General features: G+C 45.6%; 1 protein-coding gene across 1 annotated transcript in view; it reads left to right on the forward strand.

The window, feature by feature from the left end:
- CGNL1 (cingulin-like 1) overlaps positions 1-19,908 on the forward strand; it is a 101,643-nt gene that overhangs the window by 57,632 nt on the left and 24,103 nt on the right. The window contains exons 8-9 of the mRNA XM_008581161.1: positions 13,966-14,172; positions 15,033-15,137. Of these exons, the coding sequence (XP_008579383.1) occupies positions 13,966-14,172; positions 15,033-15,137 (312 nt within the window). The remainder of the gene's footprint in view (positions 1-13,965; positions 14,173-15,032; positions 15,138-19,908) is intronic.

The following is a 19,908-nucleotide window of genomic DNA, read 5'->3' on the forward strand; positions in this document are numbered from 1 at the left end:
TGTGAGGTGAAGATGCAGCAAAGTGAGGCAGACTTCAGTCAGGACAGACTTTTCAGTAATGCAAAGGTAAGCGGCATCCTAATGAAGGAATCTGCTAATTGCGTACTCAATTTAGGAACAGACAGTGCTAAAATTTTATTTTTATATAGGGTGTTTGGAAGTTGAAAGAATTTTTTCATAGAGACGTTGTTATAAATTGGGGTTAGGTTCTTAAGTCAGCTAATAAATGTCAATGACATTTAACCCATGACACAGCTAAAATAGTGTGTGTTGACCATAAAAAAATAATATAAGGTAAACGTGTGGTAGGGGACATGTGTGTGCCTGGTGAATATTATTGGATACTTGGAAATATATATACCCAGATACTTAAAAACCTGTGTCAAGCCGATTTTTCATTCAGTACACTTGGATTGTGAGTGCGCTGTGTGCCAGGCACTGGGCTGGGCTGGGCACAGAGTGAGATGCAGGCCCCGCCTGGAAAGCTCCTCGCCTAGTTTTCAGCCTGTCGGTTCTCAAGTCAGGTTGCCTGGGGTGGTATCCTGGCTCTGCTGCTTACTAGCTATGAGCAAGTGGCTTCACTGCTCAGTGCCTCCATTTCCTCACTAACAAGCAAAGGACAATAATAGTTAATAAAATTGCACCCTCAGAAGGGAAACCTAAAAATTCAGTGAGATGACCCATGAGAAGCACTTAGCACAGTGCCTGGCATGTGACAGATGCTGTTGTGTCTGCCTGGCTCAGCGCCTTGTCCTCAGGTGGTGCAACCAGCAGCTCACCAGGGGCCGTGTCGGGATTTAGGCCCTTGTCCAGTTCCCCAGGCATAGCCCTTGCATGGCATGGGGTGGGGGTGTTGGCCATAAAGGGAGAGAAGCAGCGTGGGAGGGGAAAGGGCCTCTTCTTATTCTTCCCCAGAAGTCAAGGTGTAACTTGCCAGCAAAGGGGATGGGGTTGGGGCAAGAGGTGACCTCCAGGAATGACCTGAGAAATGCAGGGAAGTCAGAGGGGCATTGGAGGTAGCCAGCTGGGGAGGGGGGAGGAAAGCTACCGGCAGCCAAAGAAGGGCTGGGAGCAGGAGGAGGAACCTAGCAGCCGTGCTGTCACATGGTTCCTGCAGTGTCTGTCGCTCACAAAGGGAGAGTCCTGGGAAGGTTCTATGGGCGTCTTTCTGTCCAGAGGTGGCCGAAGCTTTCTCTGATTGGTGGACTTTAGTTCAAGCCCCAAGGTTGAGCTTTGGTCTCTATGCAGACACGTATCTATGAGGTATCTTACTATTTCATCTACTGGAAGACTTTGTCTTGGGAGTAGTTGTCAGGATGGTGACAGCCCAGACTCCTCCAACGAGTATAGTTTTGCTTTTGGCTGCCACACGTTGAGAGGACACTTGGTACCACAGCCCCGTGAGCGAGGAAGACCTGGGAGAGTTTAACCTAAAGAAGAGAAGACAAGATAGCGTGGCACGAGGGAGGCATGAGGGTGGCATTCAGACGTTTGAAAGGCTGTCACTTGGAAGAAGGGCTCCACCATCCGTGGTTGGTCCCGGTGACAGTGTAGGAATGCAGAAGTCAGCTCGGCATGAAGGAGAAGTGTCCGTGGCTGAGAGCCTGTTTGAGAGCGAGTGTTTCCAGCCCCTGAGAGTAGACGCTGCTTATCTGTCAGAGATATGGCGGGGAGGTGGAAGGGGATATTGGAAATTCAAATTAGAGTTTGAACCTGAGGACTTTGGTGTCCCAGATAACACTGACATTCTACAGCTTTATGAGTGAGTGAAATATGAGTGAATGAATGAATATCCAGGTCTGTTTTAACTTACCTGGAGAAACGGAAACTTTTGTAGGTCGGAGAGAGGAAATAATCTTTATCTGCCATGCAGTTGCCATGTTCTTAATCACAGGGGTGGCCATGGCCTTAGAGACCCTCAGACCATTGGGCTCAGGAGCCTCTTTTCAGGCAGTGATTTCATGTCATGTGTGAACACATTTAACTGTCTTGTGGGACTTCAAACTCTAAGAATGGCACTGCTTCTTGTTCGACTTGTGCATTCATTGCATGTAGACAATCGGTGGTGGGCACTTAAGTTCGTAATTGGATTCCCTTCTCCCCTGACATTTTACATGCTGGAAATGAGGCCTGAAGAGGTGACTCTAAGAATGGCACTGCATCTTGTTCGACTTGTGCATTCATTGCATGTAGACAATCGGTGGTGGGCACTTAAATTCGTAATTGGATTCCCTTCTCCCCTGACATTTTACATGCTGGAAATGAGGCCTGAAGAGGTTGTGTCTTGCCTGAGCTCAAAGAGTCCCAGGGGCCATCCCCTGCTCCCACTTAGCCTCCAGTGTTCCCTCCCTTTGGGACACTTTCAAAGGTTTGAGAGCAATGGGGATGTTTCAGTACCACTGACAGCATTTCATTGAGCTACCGCCTAAGTTTGAGGTGCTTTAGTGTTTGACCAGGGGTTTTGTGGCAAATGGCAGATTTTTCGAGATGTGAGGTCTATCACTCCTTGGAGCCTCACTGTGACACTGTGAGTATCAAAGCCAGGGGCTGGGAGAGGCTGCCGGGCTCTCTGGATCCTCAACAACAGGTCAGTAAGAGCCCTGGTAAGGCACCTCCCCCAGCTCCTGCAGAGCTGGCCCCCTGCATGGGCCGCGTCTCTGTGAATAATATCAAAGAGGGCTTCTTAAACTTGCGAGTCACCTGGGTTGTTGTGGGTATCTTAGGAGTCAGGTTGGTGTGCAGGGTCCCAAGGTCATAGTACCTTGGCAGATACAATGATTGTGGCCCAGTAAATGGCAACCAGTGACTTGGCTTGGGGTGGGGGAAATAGGACTCCTAAGATGGGGGCTGGAGGGCAATCTGGAGCCCAGGGCAGAAGGACTGAGCCTTCCACGTTCATGGGGTGGGTGCTGCCGCTTCCTTCCCTTGGGTGTTCTAGAGCTTGCTTGGGGGCAGACTGGATAAAGGGCTTAGAGTAGAATGGGGTATTTGTGTTTACTGAGTAGCTGCCTTCACTGTGCAGTGTTGTGCTGGGTGCTTCCAGGACACTCCCACACTGAGCCCTGGTAGCCACCGTGAGAGTGGGCACAGCATTACTTCCGCATTTTACAGAGGCTCCAGTTTCACAGCTTGTAAGTGACAAAAGCAGGGTGATGATAAGACGAGGGTCACTATAATCACTACTGTCTGTTGAGCGCACAATGCATGCGCAGCCCTGTGCTACAGAGTTGACATGCATTCCGTTTCATCCTCACCACGACCCTGTAGGGTAGGTGATGACACTGCCATTTCAAAGTTGAGGAGATGGCAGCTCAGAAAAGGGTAACTGGCTTGTTCAGAGTCACGTGGCTGGGAGGTAGCAGAGTCAGGGTTTGAACCCAAGTCGGTCTGACTCTGGAAGCCCATGCTCTTTCCTTGTCACAGCCCCACTGGCTCTTGGGGAGGAAGCTTGTGATATACTCGAGGTTTCGTTCTCTGTGGACCTGAGGTGGGTGGGCTGACTGCAGTCTTTACATCATGTGATAGGCTGGGTTATGCTGCAATCATAAACAGTCCCCAAAGCTCGGTAGCTCCAATTAGAAAAGCTTATTTCTTGCTTATGCTGCATTTTCAGCATGGGTCATGATGGCAGGGTGGGGATGGGGTGCTTTGCTCGTCAGAGTCCCTGGGTGACCCGTGTGCCTGTGATCTCTGCAGCAATGGGAGGGGGCTTGTACCTGGATATGACACATGCCACATTCTCACATCTCATTGACCAAAGCTAGCACATGGCCACACCTGACTTCGGGGGGCCGGGAAGCACCATGTACATGAGCCTGGAGGGGAGAAGATGGCACTATGTGGTGAGCAGCACTGATGACCATCACAGTGACTCATGGGGGACTCTCTGGTTGGCACCCGAGATGGCTCCTTTTTAAAACAGGTGGGAAGTGGCTCTGAGCAGTCCTGGGGTAGGTCTTTGATTAGTCTTGGTTACTCCATCCTGTCTCTCCCGGCTGTTCTGAGGGGAAGGTTGACATTTTGTTCTCCATTCAGAAAGGTAAGGACTATGTGACAGTCATGCCAGCAGCATGCTGGGAACCAATTGGTCCAAGGAGATGGAGGTCAAAAATTTGCCTCCTGCATGGCCTCAGTGTAGAAGGAAATCTGCGATGTATGCTCTATAACTTCTGGGTGATGCATAGTAATTCCTTCCTGAACACCATTTGCTGTTTGGATAGTAACTAGTGCTTTGAACATTTGCCACCATTATTATTCTTTTTTCTTGATCCATGCAGTGAATGGATCCCTAATGCCACTCCTGTTTTTAAGAAAACCAAACTGCGATTCAGAGAAATCGTTACTTGGACAAAACTTCAGAATAGGCAGGTGACCCTGCTTGGATCAGGACATTTCTATTTCTGGCCCTTTCCCTTTGCTGGTCAGTCTAAGCTAGCTGCCAAGCCCAGCAAGCGGGGTTGCAAGAGGGTCAGAGAACCCCGGGCTTTGCAGGAGCCTGGTCTGCTGAACTCTGTCCCGGGGAACAGTCAACCACCTTGAAGGAGGAAAGAAATAAAGGTCACCCTTGTTGTGTGTCCTCACCCTGGGGTTGTGGGAGTCAGCCTCTTGCCTCCCAAGACAATGCCAGTCCTCCTTTTTCTCCAGTCCTGTTAGCGTTGTTTCTGTAGCCATGGAGGAAGGGCAGCAAAGGGAAAAGTCGACAATTTTCTGTGTGGAAATTTGGTCTAGTTTGGGAGTGCAAAGACGTCTTAGTGAGAATGGTCATTGGATTGAGTGTTCTTGTTCTTTGTTATTAAGTTGTTAAAAGGTCATGATTTCTACAATTTAGGGTTGATCCTCTCAGCATTTATGAGCTTATGGTGGCAGCAAAATGGGAAAGTTGAAGGATCAACTTTGATGAATAACCCGATTTCTGGGAAGTGGCCCAGTGTAGAACTGTGACCTCAATTAGGACCTGTCAACTTCTGGGCTGAACCTTTGGTTTATCTTGGAGGGGTCCCCACACCTCCCCAGGAGGCAGTGCTCTGGAGAATCTGCTTGCTTATATCCTTTTTAAAAAATCCTGTTCAACCTGTTGGACATGTGTGTGCTGACAGCAAGCTGACTTGGAACCATTTGTAAAGCCATGTTGTCTGACTGTGACAAAGAAAATGTGACTTAGAGTCTAACCCCTGCTTTTTTCCTGCTCCCACCCCCCAGTATTTTTCTGGTGACGCACAGCTCTGAAAATGTGGTGTGGTCTGGGTGTAGTCCCTTCCACCAGCCAGCAGCTCCTTGAAGGCTGATGGCATAACAGGGGGATGTTGGGTTCTATAGACAGAACTTTTATGTGTTGGGCACAAGATTAGCTCAGACTGTGGCCCACATGGTAAGGGAAATGGTATCTTATAAATATGATATGAGGCTCTTTTTATCTCCTGGAAACTGAGAGGACCCAGGGAAGCTGGGAAACATTTTTGTAAGAATGTTTTTATTTAAGGAGTGGTGTTAAAAAAAACAAAGCAAAGGCATAATTGAAAGTCTGCAACCCAGGGTTGTGTTCAAGAGAAGCTCCTGAAGTGCAATCTGGTGAGTGTGTGGACGTATTTAAAACCCCCAGTTAGCTGGTGTGGGTTTTTCTTTTCTGGGCTGACTGTAGGGAATTTTCCAGAAGGTGCTTCCCCACTTGTAAGAATCTGGTAATAGTAACTAGCAGAGATCACAGACAGAAAGTCAGAGAGCTGGGTTCAACTAGCTGTGTGACTTTTATATATTTTAATATGTAGCTGTCATCGACTGAGTTCTTCCTATGTTCCTGAAACATTGCTAAGTGTATTGCATAATGTCTCAATTCACTTTAGAACAACAGGGAAACCGAGGCTTTGAGAAGAACAAACAGGGACAATTGAGGTCTGCTGACTCCAAGGCCCGAACTCTTTGTTTACTTTTGTTTTTTTTTTTGAGATAACATCCACATAACACAAAATTCATATTATAACCATTTTAAAGTGTACAGTTCAGAAGTTTTTATATATTCACAATTTAGACAACCATTGCCGCTGTCTAATCCCAGAACATTTCCATTGTTGCCACGTGAAGCCCCCTTTCATCTGACTCCCCCTTTTACCCCATCCTGGTCAACCACCAGTCTGCTTTCTGTCTCAATGGATTTGCTTATTCTCGACGTTTTATACAAACAGAATCATACCACATGTCATGGTCTGAACTATTGAGCATGTTGGGAAAATCATTTGACCACTCTATAGCTATTCAGGTGAAGAGTATTTTTATCATAGGAAATTTTATCCCTATATTGGGGATCTCTGTAGGTTTATTGTGTGGCTGTGTCAAATACATTCTGTGAGCAAGCATGAGGGTTTTTATTGTCCTAACTTTTGTCTTGGACCTATGTCTGAATTATGGGCAAATCTTGCTGGTTTCTTAACAGTTTAAAGGGAAGCATGTTGACTTATTTCATGTGGACGTTGTGAAGAGAACCAATGATATTTCTGACCTTCATAATCACCGAGTTAGTACTGGAAAAACTAGGCAATTGAATATGATTAAAAGAGAGTATCTTTTAGGTGGTTCTGTAAGCAAGAAACCTCTAGGGCAACGAAAACACAGGATATAAACTAACTCTTCATTAAGCATGATGTGTTTAAACTCCTTAAGTTACGGCAAGTTAGTTGCTGTAGGGAGAGAAGGAGCTGGTAACATTGTTCTGCTTTAGTGGCAGGAAGTTGCCTGTCTTTAGACATGGTCCTCAGTTCTAGATGCTGTGGCAGGGACACTGGAAATGACATGGTTAGGTGACAGCATTTGAAAATAAAATGTAAACATGATGTGGTAGGAGTAAAATCTCTAGAAATCTTAGTTTATTTAATTCCATGAGTACCTAATACTCATGCTGCCCAATTTCTTCTAGTTTATTCTGTCATCCCAGCCTGGTAGAGCTGGTAGGAACATTGAAATTAGCTAGACTGAGAGGAGGAAATGGAAGGCAGGTGGAAGTAAAATGACTTGCGTAAAGTCACCATAGAGTAAATTATTAGTGGAGACGAGTCTAGAGTCCACATCTTCGAACGAAAGGATATTAAATATTGACCTCCACTGTTCTCGGCTTTGGAGTACAAGTCTTCCTCGCAAATATTTGGGGTTTTGGTAATGAGCATCCTCTACTTCTTTGCCACATCTATTTCCGTCTCTCACATGCACTGCTTCCTTGCCAAGAACAAACAAAAAAGAGCTTATTACTGCATAACCAATTGAGCTCTGAACTGCAAATACTCATATGTTGGGAAGGAATGGTGTTGGCATTTGATAAATACAGTGAGAGAAATTTAGGAAACTATGATGTAGTTCTTGGAGCATGAGATTTAAAAATGATGTTTTTCAGTGGCTCAACCCTGTCTCGACCAAAAACTGGTGAGTAGGCAGAGTCAAAAAGGAGGAAGGAACCCATCACTCTACATTAGTGTGGGGATTTTCAGGCCCGTTTAGGGTGCATATGACCTATTACACATTCTTCAAGGAAGTGAATTGAACTCAGAGGAGTCAAGAGCTTGTGTATGGTCACAGTGTGAGCTGGCTACAAAGCCTGCAGTAGCACCCAAGCCACCTGACACCTAGTCCCCAGGCACTTAGAGTCATACCAAGAAGCATAAAGGAAGTGACCAGTGGGAGCTGAACTCAGACCTCCGCAGGAGGGCCCTGAGGTCTGAGCACTGTCTCATCAGCCTAGATCTCACACTTCAAAGTGGGACCCACAGACCATTGGCATTACCTGGGGGCTTGTTATAAATGCACAGTTCTGGGTCCCACTCTAGACTTTCTGAGTGAGAATGAGCATTTTATTGAGAATCCCCAAGTGATTTCTCTGCTGATTAAAATTTGAGAAGCCCCAGATTAGAGACCTTATGCCAGTGAAATTCACAGAAAATTAGGGAGGATGAAGTGAGCTATTTAGGACTAAAATATATGCTCTTTCTGTACTCAGATAATTTGCTGTTGTTCAGGTAAGGGGAAGCTGAAGACGCAGTACAGGGACTTTGTTTTCTACACACCCAGAGTGAGGCAGGGACTCATTACTTGTGACCCAGGCCCTCACTGTGCAAGTGAAAGTGGACGTCCACAGCCGTGATGGTGAAAAGACAGTCACCTCCCAGCAGATGGGCTGACCTCGGGGACACTTTGAGCCTCTCAGCTGGGATCCTGCAGCCTCAGCACACTGGAGTGTGGGGTGGCCAGTGAGATGGAACTGACAAACCAACATTCCATTCCTCGGCCTCCCCGGCCTCCACGCCCCAGCTGTTTTCACTCCTTCAGCAAAAAAGGGAGACAGAAAAGAAACAGCTGCTGTGGCTGGGGCCTTGTTAATTAGTAAAATCTGATGTGTCCATGTGTCAGGTCTGCACTAGGAGAAGCCTGGAGGCCCTGGCCCTGGGCAGTGACTTGTCCATCAGGAGAGAGCCTACCCAAGGTCTCTGTTCCTATAAGGAAAGCTCCTCAGCCCCTTGACCAGGCAAAATGCTCTGACTTGGCCAATTATGGTACCATTTGGGGGTTTTGTGTTTATCATGAGTAAGTTTCCTGTGGCTCCAGGGGATAGTGTGAACATTTTTAAATGTGGGCATCAACTCATGAAAATGTGCCAGCTTATAAGCAAGCCAGTGTTTGCAATGAATGGTGATCTCTGGCAGAGGCTGGGATTTTGCTCTTTTTGTGTGTGTGTGATACAATTGCATGGTCCTATTCCCCCTCCTTTTAAATCAGTAATTGGAGCATATGGTTAAAAGTCAACTATTTTAAAAGTAGTGGAAATTTAGTGATTCAGCATGTTGAAACATGCTGTTTGCCTCTTTTGGAAGAATTTTTTTCTTAGTTGCCATCAGTATACCAGACCACCCTTGACTGGGAAATGGGGCTAAATTTTTAATGAATTAGCCAACCAAGAAACCTGACTTGCCCTTGAAATAAGATGGGGGTCATCTTATTTGTGCAGCATGGTTACCCTGCAAAGACTGTTAGAAGATCTCAGTTCTCTCTTTTGAGAAGTCTAGGCTTGATTTTTAGCTGGTAAAAATCTGCAGATTGTGGTCTGAAGCCAAGTGTGGTGATTTGGAACGACAGTGGGTAACCCGTGCAAAGTCTTTCCCTTTTGGGAAACAGAAATGGGTTTAGTTGGCCTAATAGTAATAACAATGGCTACTGCAAAGAGCTATAGTCTCATTTAACTAGAAATTTACAGTAACATATGAGGTAGGTAACTTCATCCCCCATTTACGGACGAGGAGACTGAGGCTCTGTGAATCCAGGCTGAGTGGAAGCCCCAGCAAGAGGCACAGCCTGGATTTGGATCTGACCTGGCTGACTGCAGAGCTCCCCCGCTTTTCCCTCTACACCGTTTGATGTGCATATTTAGAAATAAAAATGAGAATTCCATTCTTGAGGTGATTTATGTCTGTGTTACTCAGGATGGGATACGTGTTTGTGTGCTGGGTGGGTGGGGAGGGCCGTGTTGTCAAAGCCACAGGATAAAAGTGACACCTCTTCCTGGAATACCACGTATCCTTACCATAAAAAGAGACGTAGTAGAGTGAAAAATGTTATGGTGTCAAATGCAAAACTCAAATGCATTTTTAATGGAAAAACCAAGCCTTGAAAGCAGTTTTTCACTGTCCTTGGCTTTCTCTCATCATCACCCTACACTGGACTTCTCTGCCTTAGGGTTGCTTGAGTGGAGAAGTTAGAGAGGCAGTTATGTAATTGCAAGTGCTGGGCCATGTGGGCCTTTTCCACTCTCCCAGCTATATGTGGTGAAAAGGAATTGCTTAACTATATAAACCAGCGTGGGAGAGTTGGCCTGACTCTCTGTTTGTACAGCTGCTCCCTCGGCTCCGCTAGCTTTCAGGGCCCAGAAGTATCCGCCAATAGGCACGGGAAGGGCTTCTAGAGGCTGGAGGAGGTGAGGACATGGCCAGGGAGGTGGGTTGTCCTCCAAGTGCTTGTGGCCATTGATGGTTGGTCTTCTCAAAGAAAATGTGTATGTATTTTTTAGATTTTTATCCATGTTGAATTTCCATGGTTCGAAATTCAAAAATTACAAGAAGGTTTACAATTGAAAACTTCCCTCCACTTTTTTCTATAGCCCCAATTCCCTTCCTCAGAGCTAGGGTGGCCTCAGTTTCTTGTGGAGCCACATCACAAATACACCTTCATCCCCCTGTATCTTCTTTTTATACACACAGAAGTGTGCTACGTGTATTATTCTATCCCTTGCTTTCTCCTCACTTTCTATTCCTTTTTATTTTTAATTGACGCAAAATCATTGTACATATTTATATTTTGATACATGTATACAATATGTAATACTCATATTAGGGTAATTAGCATATCCATCACCTCAGACATTTACCATCTCTTTGTGGTGAATGTTCAAAATCCTCTCTTCTAGCTATTTTGAAATATACAATATATTATTAACTATGGCCACCTGATTTTTTTCTTTTTCTCCTAGCTGCACAGGATACCACTGAACCAATGGAATTTATTTACCTAGTGCCCAATTAATTGCATTTAGTTCTTTGCAATCTTGCTATTGCAGTGCTGCAATTAATAATGTCACTTATATGTCATTTTGCACACATGTAGGATAAAGTGCTAGAGGAGAAATTGCGGGGTCAAAGGGAACGTACATTATAATTTTGATAGATACGACCAAATTGAACTCCCCCAGGAGCTCATACCGATTTCTAGCCCTACCAGCAAGGGATGAGAATACCTGTTTCCTCACACTGCCCACACACTGTGTCATCAAAACTTTTGACCTTGGCTGCCTGATAGGTGAAAAAAATGATCTCATTGCGGTTTTTAGGGTTGGTCCAATCTTGAAAAACAATAGAAAATAGCACATTTGCTACCTTTGCCTTGGTGGTGATGATCGAGTGTGGTGTTTCCAACTTTTTGGAGAGGCAGAGGAACGGGGGTTGATTTTTGTTAACTATTTATGACTGCCTGTATGAGAAAATAAAGTATTAAAAAAGTGAATCCATATAATCCCTTAAAAAATAGACATTACATAGGTGGCATGATATGGCTAAATGAATCATAAAAACCTGTTTGCACTTTGGTTTTATATATAATGGGGCATCCTCTGTCATCTTGTTTAAACAGGACTCAAGATCAAAGAATCGCAGAAACCACACAAACAACTTGAGTGAGGGTGGCAGTGTTTGTCCCCAGTGACCCCCGTCTGAGTAGATCTTTACCAGCTCTGGTCTTGGTGCGATTCTACTGCCTTAGCCACATTCATGAGATACAGACTTAAGCATTTGGAATAGATGACATGTATATCAGAACACTTCAGAGCTGGGAGGCCTCGGGCAGTCCCTAGACCAATTTTCTTTTCTTCATAGGGAAGTCATGGAGAAGAGCTTGCATGTAGTATTTGCCTTGAACAAAGGGATATTATTTTCATTTTTTTTTTTTACACTCCAGGACTGCTGCAGGCAAATAGATACGGTTTCAGGAAAGGGAAGTTTGTTCTATGGGCTTTATATAAAGTAGTGAACTGGGTGTGTGTGTTGCTGGGGGAGCGGGGACAGGAGAGGACTTCTGGAAAGGTTTGCTAACAGAGGCTTGTGTTAAATTATTTGTGAACACAATGCGGTCTACCACACTGTAAAGACAGAGAGAAAAACATATTGTCACTTTACAGATAATCAAAACAGGACTAAGTATCTCAGCACACACGAGCTCCTCTGGAGTCATACGCAACCTGCGCTGCTGTGAAAGGCAGGAGTGGAGTGAGCCCAGCCAGCCACAGGCTGAGCGAGGAACTTGCACACCGAGTTCAAACCACCAAACTACAGGCCAGGGGGCCAGTTGGGCCCAAATCCAGGGTAACGGTGTCTGGTTTTCGGTATCCTTGTTCTTCCTGAGATTGCTGGGTGAAGGAAACAGCACTGATCACACATGTAAGTGTTCCTTACTTTACCAAAGGGTTTGGGCAGGTGTCTCGAGTCTCCTCTTCCCCTCACTAACGCCTCAGCAAACTGCCAGGCCACTGGGGAGAACGCAGCATCTCCCCCACCATCCATACTCTGGCCTCCAGGTCTCCCTTGTCTTTTTCCTTTTCTTGTTTTTAAATAGCTGTATTAAGATATAATTTACATAGCATACAATTCAGCTACTTAAAGGGTGCAATTCAGTGGTTTTTAGTATGTTCACAGAGTTGTACAACCATCACCACAATCAGTGTTAGAACATTTTCGTCACCCCCAAAAAGAAATCCCAAGGTCACAAATATTTACTCCTATGTTTTCTTTTAAGATTTTTATAGTTTAAGCTCTTACATTTAGGTCTGTAATCCATTTTGAGCTAACTTTTTGTGTATGGTATAGGGAAGGGGTCCAACTTAATTCTTTCGCATGTGGATATCTGGTTCTCCATTTATTGAAGGCTCTTCTTTCCCCATCAAAGGTGTTGGCACCCTTGCTGAAAGTGGATTGACAGTACATGTAAGGGTTTATTTCTGGACTCCCAATTCTACTCCATCGACCTGCACGTCTATACTTATGCTAGTGCCAACCTGCCTTGATAACTGTAGCTTTGTCTTATCTTTTAATGGGAGAGTTAGGGCGGGAATGGGCAAACTAGACTTTTTCTTTCCCTGGTCTGACCAGTTGTTGGATTCCTCAGGCTTCCAGTCACACTTCATTTCTCCTCGGTTCATCCTTGGATGTTTCCTCTTGCTGGTTTCATTAGCAGATGATCTCCAAGTAGTCCTGAGAAATCCCAGCTGCCTGGCACCTTAGTTGTCTCCTAGCAATGCCCACCAATCTCATACTAACACAGTTGTTTCGCTCTGATGGGCTTTCTCAGATGTACGCCATTGAACATTTGGGCTGTGAAAAGATGCTCTGGTTTCTGAAACTCTAACTACGCAAGCAAGCAAGCAATTCTAACAGACAGCTCTCCCAAGTGGGTCATGACATAGGCTGTCAAAGCCGAATCTTGCCCTTCCTCGGCCTTTCTTTTCTTGCAGGCATGTGCAGTGTTGTTTTGTGAGCATGAAGTTTGCTGATACTGACATTTTTGTAGTAGTTGAGAAATGGAGGACAGACAAGAGATCTGCCCAAAGAGGTGGAACTCTGGATGAGAACGCTTATCACGCCAGGTTGCTTAACCAAATACAAAGCCCATGTGACATCTGGAATTGACAATAATCATCCTGCAGTTGTTGCCATTCCCTTCTGTTGTGAATTGCGTGCAGCACGAGCTCATTTTCAGATGACATCACCTACAGTTTGCACCAGGCACTGTACCATAACTTTAGCAAATTTTAATTTCTGTTTTACATTGGACGTTAAAAAATCTTTATACAGAATTGCCCTTCATCAAGCATTTGTATTAAGGGCTCTGACCACAAAGAGGGGACAGGGAAATGAATATGTTAGAAGGCAGGGGTTAGGAGGACAGGTTCTGGATTCAGTCTGCCTGAATGCAGTTCCTCCTGAGTGATCTGGGACTTGTTATTTAGTCTACCTAAGTCTTCGTTCCCTCTTCTTTAAGATGGAGATAAGAATAGCGTCTACCTCCTCAAACTGTTAAAAGGTTGAAATCCCATGTGAAGGACTTCACGGGCAAGGGTTGCCAAACTTTTTGTATAAAGAGCAGATAGTAAATCTTTTGGGCTTTGTGACACCATAGGCCTTGCTGTCTCTGCCACAACCACTGAGCTCTGTTGTTGTCACTTGAAAGCAGCTGTAGACAACCTGCAAACGGATGGGCGTGGCTGTGTTCCAGTAACACTTCATTTTTAAAACAGGTGGCAGCCTGGATTTGGCTCAAAGCCTGTTTGCTGGCCCCTGACTTAGCACAGGGCCTGGCACATGCTGGATTTTTCATAAATGTCAGCCATTCTCCCAGCTTGGGGACTGCCCCTTGACACTGAATCCCTTGTTCGTTCTTTGTTTTTAACAGAATGTCGAGATCCTGGCCAGCCGGAGCAACGCTTCAGAGCAAAATCAGGTGGGGGCTGAAATGTGCGTGAAGGTTCTGAAAGAGGAGAAGGAGAAGATGCAGGGAAGAATTAGAGAGCTGGAGCAGACAGTCGCTCAGCTGCAGAGGCAGATTGATGACATGAAAGCCGATGAAGCCAAAGCGAAGGAAACCCTCAAGAAGCACGAGGTAAGGCTCCCTGGGCCCAAGTCCAGGTTTGGCAGCTGCAGATTCTTCTTCCCCGTGCGAGTGGTTTCAGGAGTGAGGAAGAGATTTATTCTCATAATTTAACAGGAAACGTCAAGACAGCAGTGAATATATCTTCTCTGCAAGCCATTTCCTTTGTTCCTCCAGGAGTGGTATGAATGGGAGGCCTGGAACAGGGATCATGAAGTCAGGGGGGGAAACACAGGAATCCCAACTCAGCCAGGTTTCAGAAGCACTCAATCTTCTGAGGCTTCACAGAGGCCTCCAAATACCTGAAAAGGCTGTCTTAACACCACCATTAGGCCGATTCACCCTTAAGACTGTTTAATCTTTTTTAACACATAGTTGATGTTTTTGAAGTTACATAGGTTATAACACACCAATTCTCTGGTTTGCTAGACTTCTAGAAGTGGGAGGCTGTTAGTGAGTGATGCTCACACTGATGGCAGTAAGAAATGGCAGCTGACAGTGAAAGAGGAGACAAAGGTGGTCACCCATCACAAATACCTGGACACCTCCTACAAAACTGTATGTGCCCAGGTCCATTCAGTAACTGCTGTTTCTGAATCTCCAGGGGTAAGGCTAGATATTCATATATTTAAAGAAATCATCCAATATAATTTGGATATCCATACCTGGCTAAGAATTAGAACTGCTGACAGGCACGCACAAGCAGGAACATGGCTGTAGTGTGCCATCTTGGGCCCATGATGGGCATGTCATGACCTTAGCCACTGCTGTGTCCATGGGTGTCTTCTGCATTTGTTTCTTTCTACCGAGTCAGTCAGTTTCGTGGGTAGAGCATGCATCTAAGCACACACTGATGCAGTATTTCATTGTAGGGAGAAACACGGCAATTGGAGGAGGCCCTTGTGCATACCAGAAAGAAAGAGAAAGAAGCCTTGTCAGCCAGAAGGACCCTTGAGAGTGAACTAGAGGATGCACAGGTAAAAATTAGGACCGCTGTCTTTACTCCCTCATAAAGGGAGTCCTGAGAAGCAAAATTGGAGAGACACATAGAGATTGTCGTTGGTCCTGTCTTTCCAGGTAGCTCCTTTTCACCCATCAAAACCAACCTGGGCTTCAAACTATCCATCTAGAACAGTGGTTCTCAAATGGGGGACGTTTGGTAATAACTGAAGACATTTTTTTTTTTTTTCCTTTTTTCGTGTCCGGCAACGGATCGCAACCCTCAGTGTCGCGCCCGTACCGGACCGGACCGGCAACGGGATCGCAACCCTCAGTGTTGCGCCCGCACCTCGCTCAGCCAGTGAGCGGGAACTGGTCTGTATGTGGGATCCGAACCCTTGGCGGGAGCGCCACCGCGCTCCCAAGCGGCGCACTGTAGCAGTGCACCACCGGGCCGGCCCACTGAAGACATTTTTGGTTGTCACAGCAGGGGAGATGCTACTGGCATCTACGGGGTGGGGGCCAGGGATGCTGCTAAACATCCTACAAAGAGAGCACAGGACAGTCCCCACAGTACAGAATTATCTGACCCCAAATGTCGATAGTGCCAAGGTTGAGAAAACTTGACTTAGATATTAGAGAGCTTGACATCTTTCAGTAGACAAAATGTGAATTGTGTGAGACAGACCTCAGGATTGTCCCTGAGGTGGTGTGGAGTCACTTTCTGGCAGAAGCCAATTTCCCTTCTCCTCTGGCCAATGCACGGCACAGAGTTCAGTCCTTCAGGATGACTGTTAAAAGGAGCAGGAGTAAGTCGCAGCTATCTCTGTTCAAAATCAGTAGCTTCTTACAAAATTAGATTTCCCCGTTTGGAGGTTAGAATGATTATTTGAAATGCATTCTTAAAAAAAAGCCTACATTGAAGTTCTAAACTGACTTTGCACCGTGAGCTCAGTGTGATCCAGGTATGCCCTTCTTTCTCTAGGCTCTCGAGTTTTATAGAAACAGCACCCACGTGTCCCTCAGGCAGGTTTCTGAGGAGGTAAAAGCCAGTGTTCTGGAGGGTTGTCTTAGAGGAAGCTTGTTAAAGTTCTCCATTAGGGACCCACTTGTCCATAGGGCTAGGTGGGAAAGGGGCCCATTAAAAGTGTTCAGTGCTGAGTCAGGATTCAGGTTTGTAAATGCCTCATTGCAGCTTTCCTTTGAGGTGTACAGCTCCATCTCCTCAGGGTGCAGAGGAGAGAAAGGATTCACCCAGACCAGCCATAACCCAAGCACTCTCCCCCCCCCAGATCGGAAGCCTACACCTTCTCCCTGGCTTTGGACAGAGAACTTCTTTTTGCGTATAGTAAAGCCCTGTGTTCCCTGAGCTGTGTGTCTGACTGCCCTTGCTTTGGATTTCTTCCTTTTTTATCTAGATCTTTGTTATAAACTCTTGTTGGGATGATTTTGTGTGGATGGCATTTTCACTACCTGAGATGAATACTGTTACCCAACCCGGCTGCCAAAGTGTGGGGTTTGAATTTGTGAGCTAGTTGGGGGCAGAAAGAGAGGAAAAACATTTGTATTCTATAGGAACAAGAATCTGCACTTTTATGTCACATGCAGACCAAGTGCTGGGTGCAGCTATCAGAGTCTCTCAGAACGTCTCCTTTGGTCAAACAAGAACGTTTCACACATATGGAAGTCGTTCACCGGCTGTGAATCTGCAGCTAATGGTTAATTCAGCGTATAAAGCAGATGATGCCTCAAGGCCTACAGATCTTAATGTAATCCCCACCCACCCCCACCTCCGATCTCTAGCCTTGCCTTGGAAATTATCCCCGACATGTTACTTCTGTTGAGGCCTGTTTTCCCAGCGGTGTGGAGATGGTGAGAGTGCTTCTTCCACGTGTGGCCGTGTTAACCACTGGCGGTACAAGCTGGCAAGAACTTAAAACAGGCCTGATGGATCCACCATCTTACCTAAATTATCTGGTCCCAAAAGTAATGCTATGAAGAATGCACCACCATCACTCTAAGATACTTTGTTTTCCCTAAAATTGGGAACCGGATAGTCAGCTCCTTTGGTATCATCACTCTTTCTGCAGGCTTCTTGGCCTTGCAGCCAGCAACCAAAAGGGAGTTTAGTCCTTGAAGAGGAAAAAGTAACTGGCGTTTTTTTCACACAGCATTTTACATTTCAGAATCTTTGGCCTTTAGCAATGTTTTGCATTTTCATATTTGGTAAATGTATATTTCTTTACATGGTAGCTGAAGACCATGGTGAACTTATGTCTGGTTTACTATGACTCGGTCAAAAAATGGCAGAGAGTCATGAAAATGCCGTCTGTGGTTTCATGACACCTACTAGTTGTTTCAGGACTACTTGAGCTGCATTTAAGGCAGAGACATCTGTGATTCTGTTTATAAGTGCTTTCTACAGATGAGGAGGTGAAGATACATTTTCTGGAGAAGCCACAGTAGAGGGAGGGATCAGGCCACATCTTCCCTAAGTCTTCATGTCCCGCCCTCTTGGATTTTGGGGTACTGAGACAACAGAGGGAAAAAGCCCCAGAGCTTCCACTGTGGCAGTCTCTGAGCAGACAGCTTTCTTCTGATCAAGCCCTGAGGCTTACTTGCAACCTTGTTATTCTTAATATGGGCTAATCAGGGCCTTACTCAGTCATATAGTAAAAGGCTCTATGTCCACTGATAGATAATGGCCCCCAAGCTCAAGGGCACTTACTATGCATCTGCCAACTTTGTGTCTTGGATTCTCCGACCTGATACATTTTCCCCCAATTTTTGTCCCATTATTAGTCAATGGGCTTGTATTGCTGGGCTTGGAAATATAGTCAACTGTAGCTACAGAGCATTTCACTCTTAACCTTGCCCACATGAAGGGTTAAAAAGAAATGCAGAGTTGCCAAGTTTGCATCTTTTCATGTGAATTTGGGACATGTTTTCTCAGCAGTGATTTATTGGAACGTATTTCTTGAATAACTGAAGAGGCAGTCATAAACAGTGTTTCTAAACCTTAGGATATGTTAGAATTATCTGGGGAACTTTCAAATGTAAATTTGTGGACACCATTCTAAGAGAAATTGTAATTTTATCAGAAAGGCTAAAATCTACCTTTTCAGTAAGGTGTACCTCACCCTTGCTTGGTGATTCTGATGTAAGAAGTCTTTAGACCACTTTGGGGGATAGGTATTTTCAACCATTGACTTTTTAATCATACACCTAACAATGAACCTGGGCTATGAGACATACCCAGATAGAAAATCTGTTCCTTGCCTTTACAGATCTTACTACCTTGTAACATAGGCAAGCATATAAGAAATATTTTAAAAATATTTTAGCAAAACTATTCTTCTAGCAATGTGTGTGTTGGGGTGGGGGTGTTGCTGGGCCCCAGGCCCAGAGTGGATGAGTCTCTGGTGTCTCAGTGGCACAGGAGGAGCAGAGTGAAGCAGAGCTGCATGAACCACGAGGCAGCTCAATAGAGCTGAGGCCGGCTTGTCTACTGGCCTGCAGCCCTGAGGAAGGAGAGGCTGGGGGATCTGTAGGGGCAGGGGTTGAGTTGTATCCTGAAGGTTCTATAGGAAGCCATTGATGGCCCTCTGTATTTGTTGTCTTCAAGAATTCACTTTTTTGAGATACATGTTCCTGAGAGTTTCTCCCACACAACGGAACCATACCTCTCTGGTCCCATAGTTCCTTCTCGCTACCCTTTGCCCCTGCACCACTAAATGGATGAGCAGAAGCCCCAGGGTTTGAGCCTGCCTCGGGTGTGTGCCCAGCTGCAGCTGTGGTGGGGCCCACTCCTGCTAATTGTCCCCACATGGAACTTCCCATTACCTTCCTTTTACCGCTTTCCTTTCCCCAGCGGCTTTTGTTGACTGTGGTTCTCTGCAGCAGTGAACTTCAGCAGCCCAGCGGCGTTGGCTGCTTCCCAAAGTGCACTTAGCCCATCAGAGCCCAGGGGCTGGGAGGCCTCCATGGGTGGTTTTTAGCCCATGTCACATGGCCAGCTGAGCTGTTCCTATGCTCTGCAAACCAGGAGAGCCCGAAGTGATCTAGGAGTGTTCTCAAGATGCCTGAGTTACTGCATGTGACAGCAGCTGTGAGCTGTTAAACACTATACAAATATAAACCATTGTTCTTTTGTAGCCTCTGCTAGGACACAAGACGGGGTAGCCCCTAAGCAGTTCCCGTGCAACCCACATTCAGCCCTCAGCACCATAACATTTTCCAGATGATACAGTCTGTGTTTGGGTCATGTTGCCCTGTTCTGAGCTGTGCCCCTTCTTGATATCCTCATGTCCATGGCCCTAACACTTAGCCATTTAAAGAAGCCACCATAACCTTCCTAAGATATCATAGGATTTGGTTTTGGAATTGCATGTTGGTCGCATAGAGGGTGTCTGTGTGACTTTGTGAGATGAGAACTTTAGGGGATCCAGGGAAAATATTGTACCCAAGATGGTTGCATTTTATAGTAAGTACTAGCATTGGGTGCTGATTCACCGAATAACCATCCATATGCACTCTCTCTGACTAGTGTCCCTTCCATTTAACAAGTTCTGTTCATCAGGTTCATCAACCTATGGATTTCCAAATTCCCTTTTCATCTGTGTCTGAGTTCAGTTCATGGATTCTGTCGATTACGACTCCCTCTATCCATGTGGACTTTTGGCCAATGGGGTAGTGTTCTCCTTCCTTATGGATTTATGTTTAGCTATTCTATCTGTAAGAACTGTCTGCATAGCAGAATAAATTCTAGAATATTAGGTGCAATGCTATATACCACAGGACATAAATTGC

Source organism: Galeopterus variegatus, unplaced genomic scaffold, assembly GCF_000696425.1.
Source record: "Galeopterus variegatus unplaced genomic scaffold, G_variegatus-3.0.2 Scaffold91, whole genome shotgun sequence".
In the NCBI taxonomy this organism is placed as follows: Eukaryota; Metazoa; Chordata; class Mammalia; order Dermoptera; family Cynocephalidae; genus Galeopterus; species Galeopterus variegatus.